The 22,746-nt window shown below is 51.1% G+C and overlaps 2 protein-coding genes across 3 annotated transcripts in view; both read left to right on the top strand.

Moving 5' to 3' along the window:
• Ranbp17 (RAN binding protein 17) overlaps positions 1 to 4,704 on the top strand; it is a 390,835-nt gene extending 386,131 nt beyond the window's left edge. For both annotated transcript variants that reach the window (XM_004637026.2, XM_023721795.1), the window contains 3 exons: positions 529 to 627; positions 2,432 to 2,559; positions 4,248 to 4,704. In XM_004637026.2, coding sequence (XP_004637083.1) covers positions 529 to 627; positions 2,432 to 2,559; positions 4,248 to 4,344 — 324 coding nt within the window. In that variant the 3' untranslated portion in view covers positions 4,345 to 4,704. The remainder of the gene's footprint in view (positions 1 to 528; positions 628 to 2,431; positions 2,560 to 4,247) is intronic.
• Positions 4,705 to 14,007: 9,303 nt separating this feature from the next.
• On the top strand, positions 14,008 to 16,763 carry Tlx3 (T cell leukemia homeobox 3). The gene is made up of 3 exons (XM_004637025.2): positions 14,008 to 14,551; positions 14,914 to 15,157; positions 16,026 to 16,763. The coding sequence occupies exons 1-3, from the start codon at positions 14,131 to 14,133 to the stop codon at positions 16,234 to 16,236; spliced, it is 876 nt and encodes a 291-aa protein (XP_004637082.1). The 5' UTR covers positions 14,008 to 14,130; the 3' UTR covers positions 16,237 to 16,763.
• Positions 16,764 to 22,746: the final 5,983 nt, after the last annotated feature.

Raw genomic sequence — 22,746 nt, 5'->3', positions numbered from 1 at the left:
TAAGGGAAAGGGTGAGTATGTGCATGGATGTAGGAGTGAATGGATGAGTGAGTGAATTAGTGAATGAAGAATAACTGAAGTAGCAGGAAACAGTATTCCAAGATAACGTGGAATGTATACCATTCCACTCTCCAAGAGAGGCTGTGGAGAGATACTGCCTGACCTCACAGTCAACATGAGAGGCAGACAGGATGGCAAGTGGGGCCTTTGCCTTGTGCTCTAGCATGTAGGAAAGCCTCTGAGTAGTAGCAAGCAGGGACTGGTCCTCTGGGCTCGTTGATATCTGACTTCTGCCCACACAGATCTTGCCAAGCTTTCAGTGGTGGAGACTTCCTCGGTTAGCTGGAAGTCTTTGCCAAAAAGTCATACAGGCCATTTTCTAGGCTTCCATACTCAAAGCTGTCTATATAGAAATTGCCCCCTTGGCTGTTAGCCAGATGGAAGAATTTGAAGAGAGCACATAGAAGGCCTGGGACTCAGGGGACCTTTGAGCCAAGGCATTCCAGTTTTCATGTGACTCTCTTCTAGATGATGTCCGTCCTCATGAACACCATTGTCTTTGAAGATTGTAGAAACCAGTGGTCAGTCTCGAGGCCTCTCTTGGGGCTCATCCTCCTCAATGAGAAGGTGAGTATGGTTACAGAAAGGGCCACGATACATGACAGAGGCCCAGAGCCACCTGAGTTTGAGCTGGGACTTTGACAGCGCCATAGAGAGACCATCTTCCCCTAGAAGGCTCTTGCCTGGAGCTCTCAGTTCAGTTAAGCAGAGCCCTCAAGACCAGCTCTTCTGGAACCCAGCAAAGTTGCCTAGTAGTGTTTCAGGGCCCCCTCACCTCCCCCATATTCCAGAGAAATTCTGAGTAACAGCCCCGTTTGGCCTCCTTCTTGGCCTCCTTATATTTCTTGGCTCCCCACTGCCTAGGATGGTGGCAGCAATGACCCTTTGGGGACTTGTGCCAGTGTCCTTCCCTGGGGAACACACATACCCAGCTTCTTAAGTAGACGTGCCACACTGGGCTGTCTCCCAAGCCTCTCCAGCTTCCTTCTGACCCACCCTGCCTCCCCAGGAGTCCATAGGAACAGTGCATTACTGCCTGTGAGAATGAATTGTCTATACAATAAGATAGTACTGGGGAAAAGACAGTGAGATAAGAGGCAGCTGCATACATTAAAATTCAAACTAAAATCCCAGCCTTGGAAGGAAACTAATAGAAGAAGAAAATGTATCAAAAAGAGAAGAGCTGTCTCATCATTCACCTGTGCTGAAGTATCCAATTTTAGCCACATTCAATAGCACTGTCATTCATCTTCCCTCGGTGTTATTGTGATTTAAATCCAAGCTCTATAAAAGAGAGCAGTTCTTTTAAAATGATTGAGAGGGAATAAGGGCAAATTCAGTGTTTAGAAAAAGCTTATGACATCACAATATTATACTTTACTGATGGAGGCAATATTTCATGGTTTGGGATGAAAAACTAATAATTTTCTATTTGGTGTGAGTCACTGCATCATTATAAAAGGGAAAAATAAGTAGTTTTGTGCATTCCCGATCTTGTTCAGGAAGACATTGCAGTTTAAGTGTAATGCCTCTGATATATAGTATTTAAGTATTAGTCTGACTACATATTAATTATATGTGTTTTTTGATGTGAGCTGTTTTAATGTATGATGGAAATTAAATATCATGCTACTTGAGCTTGGAAGGATAAACACATGCCTGGTAATATGTTGCCTTTGCGCTGAAATTAGGCTGTTCCCAGTGATTAGTTAGGAGTTGTGTTTAGCACCAGAGCTTGTGTGTATAAAAGCCCAGGGACCCCAGCAGAGAAGGGGCTGTGCCCAGGTATGACAGATACTTTCCTTGGCTCTCCCAGAACAAGCCAGCCCCGCTAATACCCTGCCTCAGCAAGGCAGGCCCATTCTAACCCATAAGAACAGAGACCTGGAACACAGCCCAGAGCTGTTTGAGGAATGATTCACTGAAGCCGGGAAAGATGATGGGGCCTTCAGGGAGCCCCTTGGCCTGGCCTTCAGTCACCCGAAGTGCTTGCTGGGCATCTTAAAGTCTTCCCCTTGGGCTGGGGCTTTTTCTCCCTCAGCCGTTCTATGCTAAGTGCAGATGAGATTCAGGAAGACCATGAGTTCAGTTCGCTACAGAAGAGGCAAGGACTCTGACAGCCCAAGGAATGACAGTGGAACAATTACAGGAAGAGATTTTTATGAGAAGGGGTAATACAGTTTTATAGCTAAGAATGTCTCCGTGGCTTAGATTTTCTCTAAGGGCTTTAAACTCAATAGGTTCCTGAGCAAAGACTGCTGTGAATACTGGTGAGCCCCGAGCAGCTCAGAGCTCATCTAGCCCTCTCCACAGTGCTTTCTTCAGGTGAGGTTTGGAGCCAGCTCCCTGACATGGTTCTGTCCCCTAACAGTATTTCAGTGAACTGAGAGCAAGTCTGATAAACAGCCAGCCCCTCACTAAGCAGGAGGTTCTTGCCCAGTGCTTCAGAAACTTGATGGAAGGAGTGGAGCAGAACCTGTCCATCAAGAACAGAGACAGGTGAGCATCACCTAGTTGGGCATCTCTGGGGAAGCAGACATTTCAGGTTTGTGAAAATAATTGGAATGTGCTTAACATAACTCATGTATTAATGTGCTTCTCTGTTACACCTTGTGATGCTAAACCCAACTAATTTCCATTTAAGACATACTACTGGGTATTTGCTTCCTCCCAAACAAAATGCTAAGCACTCCACAGATGCAGAAATTAATATAATCCAGCCTTTGCCCTTTAACAAAAGAGATGTGAAAAATAACTGTAATTGGAAGAATCAAAAAAAAAAAAGAGAGAAGCTCAGATCTGTCATGGATGATGAGTAAAGTCTTCCGGCTTTTGAAATAGCATGGGCCTTGAGGACAGGCAGACTCAACTTAAATCTTATGCGTGCCTTTTATAGGCTGTATGGAAGAAAAGCAGTTTGCTTCTGTATTTCTCAGTTTCTTCAGCCCTAAAATGCAGGCTATGATAGTTGGGAGGTTTGAATGATGGAAGGTGGTAAAGCATGCTGCATCGGACTCATGACCTGCAGTAAGTGTTAGTTCCATCCTTTGCCTGTAAGGTCTAAATAGTAGGAACCAAACTTAACGGCATGGCCTGAATCCATTCATGCCTTCATTTATTCATTTGGTCCACCAGACTATTGAGACTGCTCTGTGCAGGCACTGACTTGTGGTAAACCAGTGGTCAAGGTTCTCAGACTCGTACAGTTTACAGTCTGATGGAGAAAACAGACAGTAATGAATGGTAGAGAAAACTGCCTACACTACCCTTTCATAAGTACAGTAGCATTGCACCATTTGAGGTATATTTCATCATCACAGCCTGTGCTGTATACACAGGTTTCTAGCCAAGGCTTTGGTACCACAAGGCCCAGTCAGGAATGAGGTGCAGACCTGTTCCCTTGACCATGCATTTAATTCTGAGATCCTCTATTAGTTAAAAAGAATCAGCCTCAGAAACTAAAAAGGTAACTCAGTAGATGCCTAGAGAAGCCATTGCACCCAGGACTTAGATGTATGACAGATATCCCTGAGCTGCTCACTGAGATGGAGTAAGCAGCCTTCCCTAGTTTCACGAGAGTCACAGCCAGTAGGGACTGGGGACTTTCCTTGTACCAAGTACTACATCGAGCATCTCCAGATACTGTCTCAGTTGTCTCATTAAATTCTCACCCTGACAGTCTTATAAGGTGCTAGCATCACCTAGCTAGTCAATGGTGATTTTAGCCCCAGGAGTCATAACCAGTGCCCCATCTTTTTTAACCATGAATTCAGTTTTCTCATCTATGAAGTGAAGACCCTACTGCCTACCTTTGGGAAGACGCATGATAATTAAATGAGTGTATATGTAAATTCAATCCAGTGGTAGACACAGAAACTTTGGTTCCTATATTTCTTACCATCTATGTATAATTTGACTTTTTATCTTAAATAGTAGAAAGACAAAGTGCACCCCACATGCACAAATGGCTAGAGTGGATTTGGTGATAACCTTGTCTTCTTGGGAGGGTGGGAGGGGGTGGCTGTGATGGCGGCAGGACTGCTGGGGGACGTGGAGAAGAGGGCGCTCACGGCACGCTGGAGCCTGCCTTCTGGAGCAGTTCCCTCCAAGACCCTGAGCACTGCAGTGCCCTTTTGTCCAGAGGTGCATACTTAATGTTCACTGCTTCCTGTTTCCTCTTTGCACAGGTTTACCCAGAACCTCTCTGTCTTCAGAAGAGATGTGGCAGAAGCATTGCGCAGCGACAGTCACCCTGAACTGTGTAGCCTAGACATGATGAGCTGACCTGACTCTCCTGGCCCTCTGCCGAGCAGCCTTTATCAGGAGACACTCGGAGGTCTGGGTCTTAAGACAGTGACAAAGGCTAGCCCAGGGGAATCTTTTTCAAAACAACAAAAGCCCTACCTTTTTATAAGTCTGGCTTAACTGTAAAAATTTATAATAGTGCACAAACAATGTAAGTTTGGTCTTTGCTCTGAAAAAGCAAAACATGTTTTCAGTCTGTCAGAGATCATTATATGGGTTCTCCTACTGCTCTGAAAATACGTGGAAATAACATGTAACCAAAGAACATAATAAACTTGGTTTGCACGTAAGTGTGTAGTAGTTAAAGAGTTATCAGTCTGTTGGCAATGAAGCCTTCATCATGGATCCTGGATGGACAAAAATACCACTTGAACTCATTACATGAGTAGTGGGCTCTGCATCTGGAAGATTCCATGGCAGGGACTCTGGGATGTGGGCATCTGGAATGAGCTTGGAGCTCCACAGTCTCCCACAGGACTGCACGCAGGCCTCTTGGCCTCAGCAGCATCTGATAAAGTTGAGAGACAGTAACACAATTAAATGACTTACAAACAATGTTTGCTTTGCACTAGCATAAATCTGAAGTGGTTCAGTTTTTTTAAAATCAGGCTATGCAATTATTGCCTACAGAAAGAGTTCTTCAGCAGTATTATAGCCCCTGTTGGAAGTTGTGGGTCTGACAGCATTCAGTCCTGGTTCTGTTTAATTTTTAAGAGAAGCTGAAGGTACCTAATTAAAATAGAATATTTGAGTGGCTCTTCCTTTTTGGACCACCCAGTGCGGTGCAGGTGTTGAGTTTGGGTTACAGAGAATAAAGAAGAGCAGGTTTCCATTCCTCCAAAAGTCTCATATTACTGTTTGTGACTCAATCCAAACCTAGAAAATGAAGGCTTGTACAGCTTTTGATACACTGTAAGCAGGATATTAATTTGTGATTGCCACTGTCAAATGGTTTTTTGTGTCAGTTTTCTGCCTTCATGGGTCAGGCTTATAATAACTATTTTCCCCTTTATTCCTGAGAAGACAGAAAAGGCTGGCCTTACTGTTGAATGAGTCAGCCCACAGGTTCTTGTTCTAGTCTCACTTTTCAGAGTAGTCTTGAAATCTTTCTTGGTGGTTGAGCTTCACATCAAGCATGTTATATAAAAGCAGAGCCATCCAAGCTTATCTCAAAATGTTTGCCTTTCATTTGTGAAGGAAATCAGGGAAGACTGTTATATATGGGATTGTTTGTGTATTTACTGAATAAGTAAGCTTTGGCCTTGCTCCCTATTTTATTAGGAAATATAATTTTCCTTGAAAAGGCAAATGTTGAACTCTGTAAAACAGCAGCTGTTTAGAGAAGCTTAACAAGAATTTCTATTTTTTGGAAGCTGTGGTCATCCCACAAAGTGTGTCCTAGAAGGCTTATCCCATTCTGGCATTGTTTTCTTCACCAGTGTCTAGGTTCTAAAAGCATGCTGTTGTTTGCATTAAAATGTTCACAAGAAAATGCCAAGGTGCACTCACTTCTTGCCACACAGCTAGAGATCACCTTGGGTTTCACAGCGGCCAAGGTGGGTGCAGGAGCCCTGGGCTGGGAGAGCTATCCTCCAAGGACTGATCAGCCTGTCCCTTGTGACTGCTACAGGGCCTGCTCGTGGTCTGGACTTACAGAGCACCCTCCGAGAGCACACCCAGGCTGGAGAACGCACTCCACCACACCCCTCACTCATCATCTCCTCAAGTCCTCACAGCAGCCCTGGGAAGTAGTCAGTCTTCAGGTCACTGTGCAGCTGAGGAGACCAAGGCTCAGAGATGCCTGAGAATTTACAGACATCACGTAGGCAGAAGCTGAAATCAGATCTTCTCAGCTGAGAGGGATTCCCTGGTCTTTCAATGGTTAATTGAATGTAGTTAGTGTTTAGGCCCATTTCCATTCGTTTCTCAGAACTCTAGTGCTGCATAACAAATTACCCCAAAACTTAGTGGCTTAAACCAAAAGTTATCTCATAGTTCCTGTAAGTCAGGAATGCATGACTGAGTGCCCTGATTCAGGATCTCTCAAAGGCCACATGGGAGTTACTGATCAGAGTTGGGATCAGCTCCGGGCCCCAAGGGAAAGGATCCTCACCCAGGCTTCCTTGTGGTTATTAGCAGGAGTTACTTTCTCCTGGACTGTTGCCTCAGTTCCCTGCCATGTGGACCTCTGCATAGAGATGTCACAACATGGTATCTTCCTCCATCAGCTAAGAGCCAGAGAAAGTGCTGTCTGGATGTCAGTCTCTTACAGCGAATCTGAAAGAAGCGTCCCATCCCTTTTGCTGTATTTTGTGCAGTAGAAGGAAATGCCTTGGCCCAGCCCACACATAGGGAAAGGGTGTACACAGACTGACTACCCAGAGATGAGGCTCTCGGAAAGCCATTTTCAAAGCTGAGTTATAGGTTTCTCACTTAAAACTGGGGACACAATCTTGATTTGCCTCAGAAAGTTTTATTCTATTCTATGCCTTTCCTAAAGAAGGAAAAGAAAGTAAGGAAGCTGAGTGTTTATGGATCACCTTGTAGTGTATGTTCCTCCCACAGTGATGAGAACCTGGTTTGGACTATCTCCTCACTCACCTAAGCCTGGTCTGCCTCGATGGGTGGGGGACAGTGAAGACTCAGCAGAGACTCCTCCTCCATGTGGAAGTGTCTCTCCAAGGGCCTTCTACTCCAAGATGAAAGCAAGCATGTAAGGACACACCTAACCTGTGGAGGGTACACAAAACACAGCCACTACAGTTATTATACAGTGTGGTCTAACTGGGTTACGCATATATGTAACTTACTCCGATTCAGGAGAAAGGGAATAGGGCTGGCAACTCCACTAGGCGGCTACAAACACATGTCTCCTCCTTCCCACAGGATGCTAATGTACAGACGAGGTTGTTCATGATATATAGGGCTGTAAATCAAGCCAGCTACTTCAACCAGTGATGAGGAAAGAAGCAGTCCGAAGGTATCTTGACTTGGCTCATTTTTACTTCAACACTTGACTTCAGAACCTGGACCTGAGGAGGATGTATGCTGTGTCCTACATGTTTCGCTTTTTCTCTGCTGTCCTCTACCAATTCTCTAGGAATGATCTAAGGAATATAGGACCCCTGCCCTATGTGTGATGAGTTGAGGGGCCCAGAAAGGCCACCTTGCACCCCAGACTCCCACTGCCCTTGGTAACACCTATATGTGCCTTGGGGTAAGAGTAGTGGGGGCCCCTTTCACAGTGCCATCTGGACTGGCATGTGGCCATTAGCTAAGATAACTGAACAAGTTAGCCAACTGCCAACAGAGAACTGAGTACGGAAACAAAGAAAGGGTAGGTTTGGTGAGACAAGTGGGAAAAAGAGCAGGCCTTTGGGAACCTTAGGCCTAAGGAAGGCAGTTAGAATTTTGGGAGAGGTAGCATTTGAAAGCATATCTTGCTATAAGAACCAAAAAGAGTGCTGAGAAGGGCAGGGCTGGAGCTGGAACTCAGAGCACTGGCTTGCCTCCACCAGGCCCTGGGTTCTAATCCCTGCACTACAAGGATTAGAGCAGAGCAGATTAGAAAGAAAGAAAGTTTTAAAGCAACCCTAAAATAATTAGACCCACTAACATCATTGAGCACATACTGCGCCTTGCACATTACCTATGCTTCCCAGTAAGAATGCCAAGGATTATTACCCCTATTTTAGAAATGAAAAAACTGAGATTAAATACTAACTGGAGACCATATAGCTAGAAAGCAACCAAGCTGAAGTCGCAAATCCAGTCTAAGTGATTCCAGAGCTATATTCCTTTTCCACTCTAATCTCTTGATGTAATTCTCTTGCCACTGGCCTGTGGGAACGGTTGGGTAGGAGAGGTGGACATAGAACCTTTGGGGGGATGGCGAGAAGGCTCAGCGGACTAAAGCACCTGCTTAGGCAAGTTCAGGGACCACAGTTCGATCCCTGGCACCACATGCTGCACCAGCCATGCCCCCAGGCATAGCGGCATATGCCTGTAATCCCAACACTGGGGAGGCTGAAAGCAGCAGGATCACCACAATTCTGAGCTGCATAGTGAGGCCCTGCAACAACCAAATACATTTAAAAAAAAAAAAAAAAAAAAAAAACCTTTATGGGACTCCCAGAGAGAAGCCAATCCAGTACCTAGGCCCTTTGTTTTGTGTCTATGGGTTCACCGATTCACCCTCCTTTCTGAACTTTATAAAATCGTTCTTGAGACTTTTTAATGTTTTATTGAGGTGCAAGTTTATGATGACAGCAAACCTTTCCAACTACAGCAAGAGTAACCTGCCTCCTTGGCATATTAAAAAATAATGTTAGTGTTGGTTTTTACATCCCATAGTTTGGATGGCTGATAAGAGTGCTTCCTTGACAAGATTCTTTTTGAGGTTTACAGAAAGCGTAATAAAATATGTAAGTTACATTTCCACAAACAAAAGCTATAACATAAGTTATTTATAAGTGTGAGATACAAACAGTATCACAATAAATAAACCATAGAGTACCTGCAACATCCATCTTAATGTAATTTGCCCAACAAAAGTGTTGAAACGAAGTCAAATTTAGTAGAGAAATCCGTCAAGCAGGGAGGAAAGTTGTAGAGCGCAAAGTGGGAAAAATAGCTGATGAGGGGGGAAGTAGACTAGGGTGTGAGATCAGGCTTGGGGGTGCCCCAGAAGTCGCACCTGTGCTTTCCCACATGGACTGCTCAGTTCCCCTCCGCATCCTCCAGAGCCTTGGGGAAGGAATCTCCCCTCCACCACCCTCCACCCTCTGTCCTGGCCATGTGGCCAGCGTCCTCACACTGCCACCAGCCTGCCTGCCTGGGCCTGACCCTGTCCCGCAATCCTGGAAATCATTCATTTGCTCATCTGTTCACCTCAAACTTCAATAAATGCGACAGACCATCTCTGCCCTTGTAGAATGAGTGAGCAGGATAAACAAAGTCATTTCCAACAACCTGTACAGTGCCCGAAAGGAACAGGATAGAGGGTAACTGGAGGTGGGGGTGCTTTGGAGAGGGACAGAGATGTGATCACAGGCCTGGGTCCTGAAGGATGCAGAGGCACCAGCCCTGCGAGAGCTGAGTACATGCACGTTCCTGGGCCTAGAGTCGGGTCCAGGACCGCTTTTCCTTATCTCCTTATCGCCCTAGGTATGTGTTAGTTGTTCAATCCACAGCCCTGCACCCAGTCCCAGGACACAGAATCTAATGCCACCAACACTGTTCTGCCCTAAGGGAACTCCCAGGTTGGCAGAGGAGACAAAAGTGAGCTGCACCACACCACAGGCAGCTCTCACCCCCAGCCCTGGGCTTCCCCACCCAGGCCCTCCTACTCAGCCTTGTGACTTAGCATCTTTACTACCTAACCACCAACCCCCTCCCCAATAGAAATGGGTGTAGGAAGTGAAGGGGAACTTGGGTTTTGTTGTCCAGACAGTTCTGGGTTGAAATTCCATCTCCATTTCCTGTCCCCAGCCACATGTCATGGGCAAAGGATTGTACCAGCCTAATTCATTGTCCTTGAAACTCCATGACTGGTGTGGGGGGAGGGGGCCAACAGCACCCAGCATCTGGTGGCTTTTTCCTTCCATCAGCAGGTAGACTGAGTCCTTCAGGGCCTCCTCAGGCAGTTTCTTCCCCAGGTCCTTTCTTTAGGGGGAAGCCAGGATGAAAGCCTCCAACTGCTTTGCTCTCACTATCAGGGCAACAGCCCCCACAGTTGGGACCAGGCCCAGAAAATGTGTGTAGGTCTTCACTAACTAAATACTTACTGAATGAATGAGGAAGTAAATAAATGTTGGCAGGTGTCACTACAGCCTCCCATCCAAAGAACCATTCTCTGAACCAAAGTGGTATGGGCAGGTCAGCAACCTGTGACATTGTGTGTATGACAACCTATGTGCTTATGTCATTTTCTATGTAAGTAAACTCATATATTCATCAATTTTTCAGTTAGGATAGCTGATCCAGATACACTTAGGAGCCCTGGTTCAATCTCTACCCATTTTACAGACAGGGAAGTTGAAGCCCACTTCACACAGAAGTCTGATGAAATAGGAAACGGGGCCTCCTATGTCTGCGATCATGGGCCAGTTGGAAGTTCCAACATTCAGCCTCTTACCCTTGAACCCCACCCTTACTGATGACTCCCAGCAAGGCTCCCCATCTCTCCAGCTTTCCCAAAGGAACTGGTAGAAGATGTGCTACAGCCTGGAAGCTTCTGGGGTCCTGGGAGTCCTGGCCCCCACTTCCCTCATCCTACAATTTGAATTTTCTAATCTTTATGCGTATGTATTTTTGTCATTGTTCAGTTGATATCAGGTACAAAGGGGCACAAAAATTATAATCTCAGAAACACCACATACGTAGCCACTCAGGCTGCATTTGGCCAAACCAGTGCTCAGAGAAAATGTATGCTTTGGAATGCATTCATGTTTTAAAAAGAAGAGTTGACAAAATAAATTAAAATTTTATCTCAGCAAAGAAAGAAGAAGTTAATTTTAAAAAGCAAAGCATTCACGAAAGAAATGATACCAAAAACAGGGATAATGAAATCAAGGGCGTTTCTAAAGACCAATAAAAGAGACAAAGCTTGGACAAAGTGACCAAGAGAAGGCACAAGCGAGTAACACTGAGGATTAAAAGCAAATGACAGTACAGTCACGGAAGAGCTTGAAGTTATGAGAGCCTCTGCCGAAATGGAGCAGTGAATTGGAGAAGGTAGATGATGTGGGTAGGAAGCTGGGCACTGGTTTCCCAACTAGAGGAGGCACCAGGATTGCCTGGAGGGTTCCTGAAAATAGGTTCTGAGGCCAGCAGGAAAGGTTAGATTCCACTTGTGAAAATCTGTGCAAGAATCTGAGAATCTGCGAATCTGCATTTCTAACAAACTCCCGGGTGCTGCTGATGTGCTGACTGGGAACATAGTTTGAGAACCACTGGCCTCACGTCCTGCCTGCCCCACTTTGTTCCTTGTCCTGAGCTGCCTAACAGCTTCCTCTGTCTCCAGGAGGAATGAATGAGAGCTGTGACTGTGGCCCAAAGCTCCTGGGGCTGGCCTGTGAAAGCTGGCCCAGCTTGGGAACAGGGTCGTCCATGGCAGTTACTATGCTTGCTTGTACCTGCACCAGCTCACTTAATCCTATACAGTTGGTACTGTTTTGCTACTAGATGAGGAAACTGAGTCACAAAAAAGATAGAAAATGCCAACTCTATAGCTGGCAAACTAACATGGGAATTAAATTCTTAAGTATGTGCCCTGGCCACCATGTTAACACCTCTTCCTTGGCTGTGCCACACACCTTTGTAGGGTGGGCCTTGTTACCCCCATTTTAATAGTGCCTGGAAGAGACAAGACCAGGGCATGGACTCCAGGTTCAGAGAGCCTGAAGGGAAGCAGAGCTGATGAGGTGCCAACTCCAGCCCCCGCCCCAGGGGCTCACTGGTATTCTGTGAGCCTCACTTCCTTCAGCAATCAGAAACCCAGATCACTGCAGTCCTTTCACACAGGGTAGCTGTGAAGAATAAGTGCCTGCAATCCCAACCCCCAGCTCAATCCTGCACACACCAAATTCTCAGGCACTTCCCAAGCTGTTCACTCATTTAGTTCTCAAGGCCACAGGGTGGGGGCTGAGGGGCTATTGGTCTTTCTGTTTTATCAATAAGGAAAAGGCTAATCCCACTCTGGAGGGGCAATGAGGGCAGAACAGCCCCCAGATGGCCAGCAGCAGGCCAGAATTAGAAGCAGGAGCCCCTCCAGAGCCCGAGCAGTAGCATCCATCAACTCGTGGGCCCTGGTCTCAGGAAGGGAGCCAGAGAACCTCTCACAGCCCCCGGGGCATCCTGCACTCCTCTGAGCGCTCTTCCTAGCTGGCCTCTTGCTGTCTGCACCCCACACAAAGGTTCTGCAAAGAGCAGCAACTTGTCCAAGGTCATACAAGGGGAAAACAACTTCTCCCAGATCCAAGCCTGGTGGCATTTGCTGCAAATGCTTTAGCCTCTGTATTGCTGGCAGCAAAAAGAAAGAATCCCTAACTTACAGCCCCTTGCCCTTCCTGGTCCTCCAAAAACTGACCCCACTGATAAACACATATTGCCAAGATACCGAGTTTCTGCAAAGAAGATAAAATTAAAAGCAAAATAAACAAAGATGATAACAATAATGCTTCAACCAGACACGGGGAGTTGGCGCAAAGGGAAAGTGTCTGACCGACTCTAGGGGGCCAGACCCTGCCTACTGCGCTCTCTCTGGATCTCCCTCACAGTTCCCAAATATACCACACTGCGCCCATCACCATTCCCTGCCTTATTAAAAAAACAAACAAAACCCCAAAGCCTGAAGAGAAGGAGTCACTAGCTCAAGGTTACGTAGCTGCTCGGCGGCGTTGACCGGCCCAAGTGTGAACGCGCTTCGTTCTGGCTCGCAGCACTTCTGCACTCCCTCACTTCTGCCCGCAGACTCAGAGCAAGCGGAATAGGCCTGGTCAGAGCTGTGGCACTGAGTTCCAAGGTAACGGTTTTAGAATTAGAGGGAACGATCATCCCCCAACGTGGAGCGGAAGGGGACCGCTCCGTGGTCCTAGGCACCGCGCCTCTGGGCCCTCGGGGACAGTCCTTAGTGCACCAGCACAGCAGGGAGTGGTCCCGGCGCTCCGTAGGAACCGAAGCCAGGAGCTACTCGCTCATCAGATTTCCCAAAGAAATCCAGCTAGTTGCCAAAATCTGAGCCTTCTCGCTGCTGCTTCTTGGGAACCCAAGGGCCCTACACCGGGCCCACCTCGGACAGGTCCCCACGCGCAACCACAGCCTCTCTATTGTGCAACGAATTTCAAGGAACAGGAGCCCCGTTCCCCGGTGATTGACCTCGAGTCCTTATCCAGCCGAGCCCGGCTCGCGTGGGCACCTGCGAGTCACGCCTTGGTCAACCTGGCGGGAGCCAGGGACCGTCTCCAAAGTGGCTGCGATGGTGCGGCCGAAGCCTCGGCGGAGGCGAATTCTCCCCACGCGGGTCGGTGTCCTCAGTCGCGTGGAGAAGGCCATGGTGCTCCCCTCAGGCCGCGCGCGCGGAGCGCTGAGCTAGCGCCCCGGGTTGCGCCTTTTTCGTTGTTCCCGCGAAGGTCGTGTGTCCAAGAGGCTTCCGCAAATTCCGCAGGGTCATTTCGGGCTGCAACTCCGTTCTAATAGAAAAGAGTCACTTGGTTTGGTTTTTGCACAAATGAAAAAAAAATTGGAAGAAAACGAAAACCCTCTCTGCAAAAGACAATTTCACAAGCAAAGCGTCCTATCAGCCGTGCAGGGAGACCGGGAAGCGGTCCCGGCCTGGAGGCGCGGGGGAGTGTCTGCTAATTGCAGCTTCGTTAGATTTCGAGTTTGGGAGGCTGCGGTTCGGGCGCTAATATCCGCCGCCCATTATCCCGGCTAATAAATTTGACCTATTGTTCGTTTGTTAAAATGATGTCACCTTGGAACAGTCCCTAAGCTGCTATTTCCATGAATTAGGCCTTTATTGAAAGCTAGAGCCAATGAGAGGAGAGAGGCTTGTTGATCGCAGCCAATGGCTGCGGCGGGAGAGGAATTAGCAGCGGAAACTCCAGGTTCGGTTCAAGAAAGATGACACAGAGCCTGTCGGGCCCGCGCACTCTTGGCAAAGTTTCAGTGCGACGAGAGGCGCCGGGCGCTCCATGGCCGCGCCGTAACGGGGACCCAGCCGCCTCCCCGCCCAGCCCAGCCCAGCCCTTCCGCCCACCCAGGATGGAGGCGCCCGCCAGCGCGCAGACCCCGCATCCCCACGAGCCCATCAGTTTCGGCATCGACCAGATCCTCAACAGCCCGGACCAGGACAGCGCACCCGCCCCGCGGGGCCCCGACGGCGCCAGCTACCTGGGAGGGCCCCCCGGGGGCCGTCCGGGCGCCACATACCCGTCTCTGCCCGCCTCCTTCGCCGGCCTCGGCGCGCCCTTCGAGGACGCGGGATCTTACAGTGTCAACCTGAGCCTAGCGCCTGCCGGCGTGATCCGGGTGCCAGCGCACAGGCCGCTGCCCGGGGCTGTGCCTCCGCCTCTGCCCAGCGCGCTGCCCGCCATGCCCTCCGTGCCCACGGTCTCCAGCCTGGGCGGCCTCAATTTCCCCTGGATGGAGAGCAGCCGGCGCTTTGTGAAAGACCGCTTCACAGGTGAGCCGAGCAAGCGAATAGGCGTCAGGCCTGGGCCCTCCTGGGGCCAGCAGCGCCGCGCCCTATGCGCTCCACTCCCGGAAACGATTCCAGAAGCCCGGGCGCGGCAGAGGCCTCTGCGCCCAAGGCGCCGGGCAGCCTTGGAGGGGAGGGCAATCGGAGAGTTGCGGGAGAATAAACCAGCGTCCCGGGAAGGAGAAAGGGGGAGGGGGCGTCTCCCGACCGGCCTGGTGCCTCTTGGGACGCACGGAAGCAGAGAAATAGCCGAGCACTGTGGGCCCCACGGTCTCCATAGGGTCCGCTTGAGGCCTGAAAGTAGCGGAGCTGGGCTGGGCTTCAGGGGGCCTCATGTGTCTCCGCAGCAGCCGCCGCGCTCACACCCTTCACCGTGACCCGGCGCATTGGCCACCCTTACCAGAACCGGACGCCGCCCAAGCGTAAGAAGCCGAGAACGTCCTTTTCCCGGGTGCAGATCTGCGAGCTGGAAAAGCGCTTCCACCGCCAGAAGTACCTGGCTTCAGCCGAGAGGGCGGCGCTCGCCAAGTCCCTCAAAATGACGGACGCGCAGGTCAAGACCTGGTTCCAAAACCGGAGAACCAAGTGGCGGTGAGAGAGGCCCAGCCCGGTCCACCTTGCACCCGCCCTCCACCTAACAGGGCCATCTTGCCTGTGCTACCTTCCACCTGCTGTCCCAGAAGCCACCCCCCTCATGGGTTTTATCTCTTCCGTTCCTTTTACCTGGCCCCCTGTGTTTTTCTTTCCCTCTCCCACACCTACCTTTCTCCATCCCTAGGTCTTTTGAGCACCTCCAACTCGCTGTGTGTCTTGTTCCTTCTTGAGATCTTGTTCGGGTTCTTACTTGTCCCAACACACACACACACACACACACACACACACTCCCCACACTCTCCTGCCTCCCCCATTCCAGCCTATGCTCTCAGATGTCCGAAGATCCGCGAGGCTGTAGGTCCCGCTCCAGCTCTAAGTTTTCTGATCCGTCTCAGTCCAACCCGTAAGCGGCGAAACGATCGAGTTCTGGCAAAGGGTTCAAAACAGGGCTCGTGTAAACTGGACCAGACAAACCCCTTCCGAGCATGCGGAGTTGGCAGTGCACATCCAGCCCTGCCACCAACTGACCCCAGGGACCCTGCTGTAGGCAGGGCCCAGTCAGTTACACCAACGCCAAGCTTTCGCTTATTCTAACAAACAATCTTTATGTTTGGCAAAGCCACACTGTCCGCGTGTGCAGGTGGGCAGTGGGCAGAGTTCCCTCCTGGCGCCCCCGGCTGCACAACAATAACAAACGATCCCAGCCCACTCTCCCAACTCGCGGCCCCCGGGCGCGCAGGGAGGCAGACAGGTGCTGCGCCTGGAGGCCCTCGGCTGGCCTCCACCCCCGGGAGGGCTGGACCCCGCGGTGGCCTTGCGGCGCGGGTTGCATGACAGTACTGTCCTTCTCCCTCCCCTGGTGCAGGCGGCAGACGGCGGAGGAGCGGGAGGCGGAGCGGCAGCAGGCGAGCCGGCTCATGCTGCAGCTGCAACACGACGCCTTCCAAAAGAGCCTCAACGACTCCATCCAGCCGGACCCGCTCTGTCTGCACAACTCGTCGCTTTTTGCTCTGCAGAATCTGCAGCCCTGGGAAGAAGATAGTTCTAAGGTTCCAGCCGTCACCTCGCTGGTGTGAGCCACCAAGCGCGCACTGTCGCTACGGATCGCCGCTCCCACCTAACGGGGCATCCCGAACCCCCAGCCGGGCTGGGGGAGAACTGGGGCCGAGAGGGGAAGGGCCAGCCAAGCTCCAGTAGGCCCCGGGCGCGGCTGCGCACGGGCGGCCCGCAGAGGGGGCTGGGCCCGGGCTCCGCGGCTGCACAATCCGAGCCCCTGCCCCGCGCCCCGTCCCGCCCCAGGCCCGGGCCTGACAAAGAAAGCGCCTTACGTTTCTCCGCCCCCCGCCCGCACCCCCGGGCTGGGCGCCTGTATTATACTTTGTACTTTCGCCCAAACGTGTAAATAATAAAAGTTTTGGCTTTTTTTCTTTAGACAGCGGCCACCTGCTTCCCCTGCGGGGCCGCGGGAGGAGGGGCAGTCCGCCCAGCAGTTGGGGGAAACGCCTGGGGCCGAGGACGCCTTGCGTTTAGGCTGGGTTCACGCCTCTCCTTTTCCGTTCTTTTTATTTAAGTCGTTTTATTTAATAAAAAGTTAGCTATTTCACTTAACGCCGCTTTTATTTCGTTTTCGTTCCAATAATGCTTGGCGACTGCGGCCCGCGCCCCACCCCTGAGGCGGGAGCAGGCGAGCGGCTGTGCGCGCGTCCGCTGCTCCAAGGTCGTCCGTGTTCGCTGCAGCTCGCACCCGGCCGGGGCCCCGTGGAGAACGCGCGCTGCAGGTCAGTTCGTGCCGGTGTCCCGTCTGCTGGGGCGCGGCCATGGGAACGGTGCTGCTGCAGGACCAAAGGCCCAAGAGCAGCGCCAGGGAGAGCTGGGCAGGGAAGGCCGGGGACATGCTACGCGGGTGTGGGGTCGAAGTAACCTGGTGGCGGGAGGCAGAGCAGCACCTTGCCTCTTAGAGCTCAGGAGAAGCTGAGCCCTCTCCGCCCCGCAACCTGCTTGAAGGTTAGGGCCAAACTCAAGGATTTGGCTCCTGTGGACCCGGCCGCTGTGTGAGCAAAGGCCCTATGCACATCCTGGGAGTCCACATGGCTGGGGAACAAATGCATCCCTTAACTCCCAGGCTCGCTTTTAGGTTTTCTCAAGACCTGAAGTAGAGTATGACGTTGTGTGACGTCACTGCAACCCTCACAGTGTCACTGGGCAGGAGGGGTTGGAACCGGCCAGAACCCCAAGCCCGAGAGTGGCAGTGGCAGTGGCAGTGGCAGTGGCCTTGTCCTCCCCAGTTTATCGTGGTCCCAAAGTTGAAAGTTTCGGAATTGCGTGACGGAGCTCAGATAGCCCCTTCCAATTACAGACATCCAAAGTGTCCCCATAATTTTTTCTCTTGCCCCCTTTTGTCCTTTTTGTTTCAGCTTTTTAAAATCGTTATTTTGTGCTCTTTCTACGCTAGTCTCTTCGTTTGTAACCCTTGGTCTCTGTATTTGCTGTATCTTTTTCTTTGTACTCTTATACTTCTCTATATAATTCATTTCTTGTTGCTTTGAGCCTGTTTCTTTGTCACATCCTCTCTAAGTTGCCCTCCTATCCCGGTCTCTGATTCTGGTCCTCCTTAGTCTCTCTTTGCTCTGTTTCTCTTTGTCTTTTTTTTTTTTTTTTTCCTTCCCTTTCTCTTCATCTCCCTCCCCCCTCCCCCCCATCTCCCTGAGCTGAGCACTTTGGGACGCTGTCCCGGAGCTGCCCCGCTCCTGCACCCGCCGCCTGCCTCTGGGCGGTGCGCTGCGGCGGCCTCAGCTCTTCCTGCTTTCGTTCCACGCGGACTTCGCCATGGTCTGCACGGCCGGACCGGGAAGCAGAAGGCCTCTCAACTCCCTGCGCCGGCCCTCCACCTCCGACGCCAAGCTAGACTGAATCGGCCAGGCTGGGGCCTCCCAACCAGGGAGTGTTGGGGGGATTCAGCTTCAAGTCTCCGTGTTTTCCTGAATTTAAAAACATTTTTTTCTCTGCTAAAAAAGCGCGATGAAGGTCATTATGGGAATGGGAAAATGTTGACGCGTTGGCCGAGAACTAGGGGGCCTTCTTCACCTTTGCTTCCCCGAGGCCTTCGCGGCCCTTTCCGTTCCATCCGGTTTGGTTCAGTTGGACCACTGGAAGGCCTACTGTTTCTGTAATTTAGGTTGTTTTATCATGACTGGCGATCCTTTTCTGGGCCTTTTTTGGACACACACACACACACACACACACACACACACACACACCCAGTGTGCCCTTTTCTTTCAGGCGCCTTGCTTTCACAAAGGGTCCCTGGCTGAGTGAGGGTCGCGTGCGCTCCGTGTCCAGCCTGGCTGGGGATCTGTGCTCCGCAGCCCTACGCGGCGGCGCCTGGATTTCCTCACCCCGAGAGCTTTCGAACCGAGCTTTCTTTCAAAGCCTTCGAGCTTTCCACCCTCGCCATCCTCGTGCTCTCCGAGCGCCTTGACTCCCTCCCCCCACCCACCCACCCACACAGCCTAGCCAAGCCGGAAGCAAAATGGGGCTTCTCTCGTGTTCGGGGACCGGGTCCACTCTCATGCGGCCAGGTCGCTTCCATCTGTGATCCAGGGTCACCCAGAACAACGTAGGTGCCCCAGGGAAGTAGGTGTAGTGCCTTAGCCCCCTCCTTGCGACATGCAAAACTGCTGCGCTGACATCCTGGCTGGGCTTGCGAAGGACAGGGCGAGCGTGCTCGATTGGGGACTCTGTGCCTGTCCCCACACCCCGAGGCAGTGGGGCGGTAGAGGCCGGGAGTGTCAGTATTCATCAGTCAGGCTCTGGAGCAGCCTGGGAAGTCCCCACCGAGAGCACGTCCCTGGGGTGTCCCTTTCCCAGTGTCTGGGCGCTGCTCAGCTGCGGAGGCTTAGGACCGGTTTGGGCACCCAGGCCGGCGCGGAGGGAACTGAGTGCAGGAAGCACCAGCCTTAGGCAAATAGGAGGCTTTGCTGCTCTTGGCCATGGCCTTCCTCAGCATGGGTTCCAGCCTCTCTAAAGCTGTGCCCATTTTACAGATTCAGGTTAAGGAGCCTGGACACCCAAACCGACTGGTCACGCGTGTTCTCCCAACGCCCTGATTTCGGGGCTGCACCCAGGACCTTACCAGCAGGCGAGAGACCTGCCCAGGAAATATGCACGCGGAGGTACCAGCATCATCGGGGAGTTGGGCCAGGCTCTGCTCTGCTCTCCGAAGTAGGTGAAGTCTGAGATGGGGGAAGCAGGGGAGATCAGGCCAGATCTGAGCCCTGGAAAAAGAGCACAGAAAACTCTGGGACAAGCTTCTGGTTTCTCAAGTGAAACTGGCTCATCAGCGGCTCCCTGTTCAGCGAGACCCTGTCCTACTCTGAGCGTTGGAGAACTCCAGCACTTGCGAGGCTTGAATGCCCCTCCGCAGCTGCAGAGAAAACACTAAACCTCAGAGAAGTTCCTCAATTAGCACTGAGTCTCAAAGCAAGCGCCCCGATATTTTTGTCTTCCAAAAAAAATGTTCTTGTGCTGTTTGGTGGGGGTTAGGGGTGGAGATGAAGAGGACCTTGGCAGAGCAGGATGGCCTCGGAGGAAGTCTCTTAGTAGGGGCAGAAGAAGCCGCAAGCTCAGGCCAGGTGGTGGATTTGGTCTGCGCTGCTTCTTGCCTCCCAGGCTTGTGGGAGCCTAAATTTGCTATCTGTGAAGTGGGGGAATTTCAGGGAAGTGGGGAGCCATGAGTTTAGCAATGAGACCTAGTGGCCCCAGTGTTCTCCTAGTCAGACAGCTTCAGGAAGGGTGTTGTGCAGCTGGGACCTGAGGTCCTCTCGGGATCTGTGCTGGAAACACCAGAAGTGCCAAGCCACCAAACGCAAAGGAGACACCATAGAGTGCTCGTGGTTGGCGGCTGCAGAGTGGCCTCTAACTTCCAGCAGAGTGCATTGGGCAGGGCAGAGACCTAATCACAGTCTACGTGGAAATTTTGATCAAACTCATAATCGGCCTCAGGGAAACTAAAAGCCAGCTGGACTGAGGGGGAGAGGCACAGGTGCCTAATTCCGGACTAGAAAAGGTTTCTTCACTCTGACAGTGGTTTTCTATAGTGAAGTCCAGCCCCTCACCTCAGTTGCCAAGCGCCCACTCTGCCTTGTGCATCTCTCCTCAGCAAAGCCCAACTCCAGGCCTTTGGTCTTTTGGTTCCAACTGGGGCAGAATCCTGCAGCAACTGCCATAGTGACCTCCTGCTACCCTAACGCCTAGTGACAGAGTTTGCTCTGTTCCGTTGTTTTTCTGTGTAGCCCTGAGTGGCTGCTACCCTGGGTACTGGCTTCTGAAACCGTAGAAGTAGTTATTAAAGACTCTCGCAGAGAAAGTAACAAGAAAAACCATGGTATCCAATGCAGCTGATTATCACTTTGTCGTAAAGATATAAGCATTTAAATATATTTTCAGATAAAAAATCTAATTAAGTGCCCACTGATGAAGTAGAGAGTTAACAAAAGGCTGTTAGTGGCCTGCGCTGCCCCCACCCCACCCCATGCTATGCAGAACACAGTCAGTGCCTAACCCCGGGGCTGCCTGCGAAGATCATGGAGACTGCTCGGTCCCTGCTATGACCGCGGGTCAGCAGCTCTATCAGCCCCTCGCTTCAGCTGAAACTAAAGTTCTCTCGTGTTCTATCAGAGCCATGGCCAATTACTGAGTCAGTTGTTAAGCCCTCTTTGGTATGCTTCCAATGGATGTGAAGAAGAAGGCAAATAGGAGAAGGAAAAAAGGAATATTTGAGCTGAGTTCTTTGTTTGCTTGTTTTGGTCTCCCCTTCCCATTACCCCTTGAGTTCCTAGCACAGTGTTAGGGTCCCCTCCTACAAACAGAAGCAGCCAGGTTGGTTGGGGAGGAGATGCACCCAGACTCCTCAGCCAGCACTGGCCTCCAGGCCCGCCTGGCCCCCGGCAGGATGCTGAAGGCCTGAGCTGAGCTCTGTGCAGCTCTGAACACAAATCGCAGGCTGGAAGAGCGCCATCAGCCCGCGGGTTCCTCAGATTTGTGCTGACCGGCTCTCCGCTGACTTTGAGAAACCAAATCTTTAAGTGCAGCAAGAGTCTTAGACTGGCTTAGAAGCCGGTTTTGCCATCAAGTTCCGTTGATCCAAAGGTTTACCCAGGACTCCCTGATCCCCTTCTTCGCCTGGATTCTGGGTACATGCACCCCTAGGATGCAGGGTGTTCCAGGTAAAGACCTGGGCAAGCCAGAGGAAGGTGGAGAGTAGCCCTCCCGGGTCCTAGTGGGCAGGAATCCCCTGGGCAAGAGGTGGTGTCGCTCAGCCTGGCCACCAGTATGCTAAACAGCCATGCGTTAGCATATGCTGTTTGGGCCGACACAGCTGGGGCACTTTTGTTCTGAGGACCTAGTGAGGCTAAAGGAGGTGGGGGTGGGGAGAGCAGGAGGGAAACCCCACTCGGGAAGGACGCCACTGCGAGACGCCCGGCAGCGGTGCACTTTATTAATGCCTCCAGTTTCAGGGTCATGTGCTGGAGGCAGCGGCTGGGGCCCCTTGGAACAGCGAAGCCTGGGTGCCCACCTCTGAGACCCCCTCGGGCTGGGCTGCACCACTGCCACCTCCCCTGCAGCCAAGGTCTGTCAAGGGCACCTGTGCAATTCCATGGGATCCTCAAAACGCTGGGAGAGAGGTGTCACTGTAATCTCCATTTTGTTGATGAGTAAACTGAGGTTCAGAGGAGTGACAGAAAGTTACCCAAGCCCTCTGGTGCTAGAACTTTAATGGAAGTTTGCTTTTATCCACTGAGGCACTTTGAACCTCCTTGTTATTAAGGCTACAGTCTTCATGTGACTGCCAAAGGGGATTCTGACCAGCTCGAATGTTCTCATCCTTAAACGGCATCAGATATAAACCAGTCTGCCAGGGTCGGTTTGGAACATTATTGCGGGTGATTGTTGCTGCTGCCACTGCTGGGCACTCCACTGGTTCTCTCTGGAGGCTCCTGATGGCGCTGGAAGGTGCAGAACTGGGTTTTATTTAAGGGGTTCTGGGCCCTCTGCTACTCCTCAGGCTTGCAACAGCCTCTGGTGATGCCCGGTAGGCAGTGAAGTGACCAGGTCTAGCTCCAAGGTTCTGGACCATAAGGACTTTCAGTTCCCCGGAAGGAAGATGGGTCTTAAATAGGTTTTGTGTCAGGCACCAAAACAGTGTGCTGCTTTCTATAGGCTGTGTTAAAATTTCAGCCTTGTTATTCCAGTGGACAGGTCCCTTACCTCTCTGAACCCCAGTATCCTTGCCTGAATTCTGTCAGGATACATGCTGTTGTTATTAGTCATAGATGAATAATCACAATGTAAATATTGTTCTTGTCTCTCTCTCATAGAGAACGGAAAACAAACCTAGCAACTCAAGTAATGAATGATTGCACATAGCCAGACCTAAGTAGTGGGGCTAGAATGCAGACCTGGCTATGTCTAAGTATAGAACCATGATTAACCGCAGCCTGCACACTGTCTTCCCTAAAAAGGACCTTTCAGGCTGGTTGTTGATTGGCTATTGAAAAATCCAGACTATTCTAAGAGTAACCAGGCAC

Source organism: Octodon degus, unplaced genomic scaffold (genome assembly GCF_000260255.1).
Source record: "Octodon degus isolate 3935 unplaced genomic scaffold, OctDeg1.0 scaffold00085, whole genome shotgun sequence".
Classification (NCBI taxonomy): Eukaryota; Metazoa; Chordata; class Mammalia; order Rodentia; family Octodontidae; genus Octodon; species Octodon degus.
Note: the sequence above shows the minus strand (reverse complement) of the source record. Positions and strands in the feature narration are given on the sequence as shown.